Here is a 4,267-nt window from a genome sequence, read left to right as displayed (position 1 = left end):
CAACCCCTTCCCAGAACCACACCTGAGGACCCCGTCTGTCCCTGGGCATCTTGGGAGATCATCTCAAGGTAAAAGAATGGCACAAGAGACATGAGCTGAGATGCAGCAGAACTTTAATGAGGCAGAACAGGAAAACAAGTTTGTGACCCTTGGCTATGGTGAAGATCGAGCCAGATATCTATTTGTCTGTCCCACAGAAGTGAGCAGGGTCATCAGGTCCTCCCTAGGCTGGCTTTGTGGGGCTCACAGCCCAGGGGAGCACAAGGGAACAAGGACATAATTGAAAGAGGAGACACGGGAAGAGGGGAAAGGCCAAGGGCATGGGCATGGGCCATGCTTTCTGAAAGCCCAGGCTGGCCCCATCCTTTTGCAAGGAATGTTGGGGTTGCTCAGCCCATCTGGAAGCAACAAGCGTATGCTCTGTCCCCAGTCTGGTGCCATCTGTGAGTCCCAGGGGGGTTTCCCCAGGGCCATCAACAGCAGCTTTAACAGGGGAAACACCTCCTGGTGCCACAGATGCCGCTGCCCAAGCCAGAGAGGCCAAAGCCCCCGGAGCTGATGGGCACTCCCTGAGAGCTGAGGATGCTGCCAACGGCAGCGGAGGTGGAGGATCCCACGGCGGTGTTCTGCGGGAAGGAGCTGAGGATGGGGCCGGGCAGGGTCACCACCACGGGGGAGGGCTGGATGTATACGTGAGAGTCCTGGCACTGCTGGACACAGGGCTCATTGCAGCTGTTGGCCAGTGGGGTTGGGCCGCAGGGCTGGCAGGGCAGGCACTGGTTGTAGCAGGACATGTCTTGTGGCTGGAGCTGCACCTGGAAGAGAGGTCAGGACAAAAAAAAAAGTTCTATGGGAGCCAAGGCAAGAGCTGGAGACAGGAGCTGGTGACTGTGTAGGGGGCACAAACACTTCTCGTTCCCCTGAGTCAAGCCCTGCCATGAGTGTTCCAGCCCACAGGGATCTCTGCCAGGCCCATAGCTCAGAAGACACCTCAAACAAGACCCAGCCATGTCACACCTTCTGTCTTATTCCATATAATGTGACAAACAGCTTCAAGACCCTGCATGGGACTAAGGTGCAGGAATGTACTGAAAAATCTTAAAGAAGAAGGAGGAGAAGGAGGTGGAGAAAAGGATTCATACTCACCTGGATTCCAAGGAGATGGAGGCAAGAGGAGTGGATGAGAGAGTGAGGAGAAGGACCCGCTTTTATACTGCTCCTGCACTGCCCCAGGTCCATGGTCACTGCACGTGGGCAGTAATTTTCCAACAGAAATACCTCCAAAGCAAATTGTAATGTCAAGGTTGTAATTTGATGTCCATCAATGCTGACATTTAATTTCCTCATTTCTGACATGCCTGCTCTGCCACACAGGCTTCTTTTTTTTTGCTGGGATGAGAGACCAAAGCATATGCCATCAGAATTGTGTCATTTTGGATAGAAGATGAGCCCCAAGTTCTGGTAGGACCAACATCCCCGTGCTTGGTGCAGTGAAGTGTGTTTTTTTGCAACTCCCAGTGCAAGAACAGGCCCTGCTCCCCCCCATGCTGCACATCTCCACAGAGCACCCACAGGCTCCTGGTTTTAAATATGTGCCACGTGCTTCTCTCTCTTCTCTCTCTCACTTGCTTCAGCGTTCACTTGCCATTGCATCCCTGGGCAGTCGGGCTGTACCTCTGTTTTCAGCTGTCTTCTTGTTGATGACCTTTGCTGTGACGAGAACTTTTGCAGGCTGGAAGTGCAGGGTGGGGGTCAGGAAAGCCACAGATCACTTGGTGTTGAATCAGGTAAAGCACATAGAGGTCAAGAAGAAGTTCTTTTTCCAGGTAGGTTGGCAGCAAGAGCAAGGCTTGGTTAATAGCCACCCCAGTGTTAACAGGGCAGCTTCTTGAGAACAGGGCTTACAGGAAAGGTGGAGATACTCCAGAGTTTCTTGGCCTTTGACTTTACTGGAAAGATTTTTTGTCAAGAATTGGAGCTCCTGATGTTCCTTGGAACATTTGGAGCAAGGAAGACTTACCATGGAGAAGGATTGAGTGTGGGTACTTTTAAACAGATTGGACTGATATGGTGTCACTACAAGACCACTCTCTATAATTCATGAAAGTTCCAGTGGTCAGAGAATGCATGTGAGGAGTGGAAGAAAGCCAATGGGTGTCCCCAGGAAGGGCATGAAGGAGGAGTTGGGGAACAACAGGCCAGTCAGCCTCACCTCAAACGCTGCAAAGATGATGGAGCATATAATCCTGGAAGCCCTTTCCCAGGATGAGAGGACATGACGGTGATTGTGAGTGGTCAGGAAAGATTTATGGAGGGAAAAAAAACCTGATGAACCTCACGGCCTTCTTTGATGACATGCCTGGCTCTGTTGGGTGACAGAGCTGCAGCAAATGTTGCAAATCTCATCTAAACAAGGCTTTTGACACTGTCTGCTGTAACAATCCTTACAGACCAACTGATGAAATTCAGGCTGGGGAAGAACGCAGTGCAGGGCATGGAAATCCAGCATGGCTGCTGGTCTGCAAGGGCTGTGATGAATGGCATGAAGCCCAGGTGGAGGTCGGTCAGTCAGTCCTGGTGCACTTCAGGGATCCAAACTAGGGTCATTATTGTTTAACCTTTTTTATAATTACTTGCAAGGTTGGAAGGATCAAACTCTCAGCAAGTCTGCAGATGCCACAACAGCTGGGGGAGGTTGGCACTGATACAGCAGATAGCTGTGCTGCTGTTCAGAGGGATGTTGAAAGGATGGAGACATGGGGAGATATAGATATCATGAGGTTCAGTCAAGGGAAATGCAAAAACCTCATTATGCAAAGTGCTGAAGTGTGGGAGAAATAGCCTCATGCATCACCACAGGCTGGAGCCGATGGGCTGCAAAACAGTTTTGCAGTGGAGGATGTGGGTCCTGCTGGACACGATGAGGCAGCCCCACGCTCTTGCATCAACAGTATCTAACATCATCCTGGGCTGCATTAGGAAGAGGGTTGCTATCAAATTGCAGAAGGTGAACCCTCTCCTCTGCTAAGCACTGCTGAGACCACAGCTGTCATGACAAGCTTGTGGTTCTTTAGTACGAGAGAGGCACTGCCATACACGAGTCCAGCAAAGGGTCACACAGATGAGTAAAGAATATTAAAGCAAAGCTCAGCTGGCTTTGAGACTTGCAAGGGGCAGCAACAGCAACTGGCAAGAGGCATCAAGAGCAACACAAGCCCATACAAGAGCGGTCAAAGAACAGGCTGATGGAAGAAAACATGGGCTTGCTGCAGACTGGGGCAGGTGATCTCCTGAAGAGTGGATAGAGAGCAGGTTGTGGGGGAGTCAATACCTTCTCTCTCAATATTCACCTACAAGGACTCCCAGGCCTCTGTACCCCCTTAAAGAGCTGAATGAGGGAGGGGAAGCCTTCCCAGCAGTGGCTGGGCATTAAATCAAGGGCTGTGTGAGAAAAGTCAACCCCTACAAGGCAGCTAATGTGCTCCAGGGCAGGGCTGCATACAGGTAGATCTAGACCGGCTCAAGGAAGGGCCTTCAGGAGCCTCATGGCATTCAAGAAGGGCAAATGGCAAGCTCTTCACTTTGAGAGGAAGAACCTCTTACGTCAGTAATGAGTGGGGACTGATATATGCTGTGATCATAGAGCCCTCAAACCTTCTCTGGGTAGATGTGCCCTAGGGGCTTGATCATCCCTGAGCAGGGACGGAATGATGGAAGTGAACGGAAACACGAGCCACATATTCATGGCCAAAGAGACCAGACTGTTCTCTCCTGAATGCTCTGTGGAGAGAAAGAAAGGATTGCAGAATGGATAGCCCCACCAGCTGGGACTCATCCCTGGGTCTCACACTATATATCCTCTCCTCGGCTTCTGCATGGTCTCCTTCCCTATGCCTCAAAGGCCTCCTCAGCTTGGAGCGCAACACAGTATCACTGGAGAGACATGAAAGCTTCCTCCAGCTGCCCAGTGAGCAAGGACTGTCAGGACCCTGCAGTGCCACGTGCTGGGGGATGCCCAGGGAGGGGATGGGATCAGAAGGACCCTGGGTATAAAAACAGCTCTGAGAAGATTTAAAGAGGTGATGCACTTCCCTGCCCTGCAGACATGGAGTCAGCTGGGACGCATCCCAGCAGGCCAAGGGAGTGCCTTCAGCAGGCAAGCTACCTGGGATAGACTCTCCCTACCCATGGTGAGTCACACTCTAATTTAGGATTGGCCATGTGTCAGGATTTCTGTGTGAGTCCAAGCCAGGAGTGCATGCTGTCT

The 4,267-nt window shown here is 51.4% G+C and overlaps 1 protein-coding gene across 1 annotated transcript; it reads right to left on the bottom strand.

Annotated features, from left to right (window-relative positions):
* Window positions 1-485: 485 nt before the first annotated feature.
* LOC309449225 (feather keratin 1-like) lies at window positions 486-1,210 on the bottom strand (the record flags this gene model as incomplete). The annotated part of the gene is made up of 2 exons (XM_082071190.1): window positions 1,147-1,210; window positions 486-796 (listed from the first exon to the last, which is right to left on the bottom strand). Exon 2 carries the CDS (start codon window positions 792-794, stop codon window positions 486-488), a length of 309 nt encoding a protein of 102 aa, XP_081927316.1. The 5' UTR covers window positions 795-796; window positions 1,147-1,210.
* Between the last annotated feature and the right edge of the window lie 3,057 nt (window positions 1,211-4,267).

The sequence above is a fragment of the Streptopelia decaocto genome (genome assembly GCF_964273445.1).
Source record: "Streptopelia decaocto genome assembly, chromosome: 22".
NCBI classification, from domain to species: domain Eukaryota; kingdom Metazoa; phylum Chordata; class Aves; order Columbiformes; family Columbidae; genus Streptopelia; species Streptopelia decaocto.
This window is presented reverse-complemented; position numbering and strand designations above follow the sequence as displayed.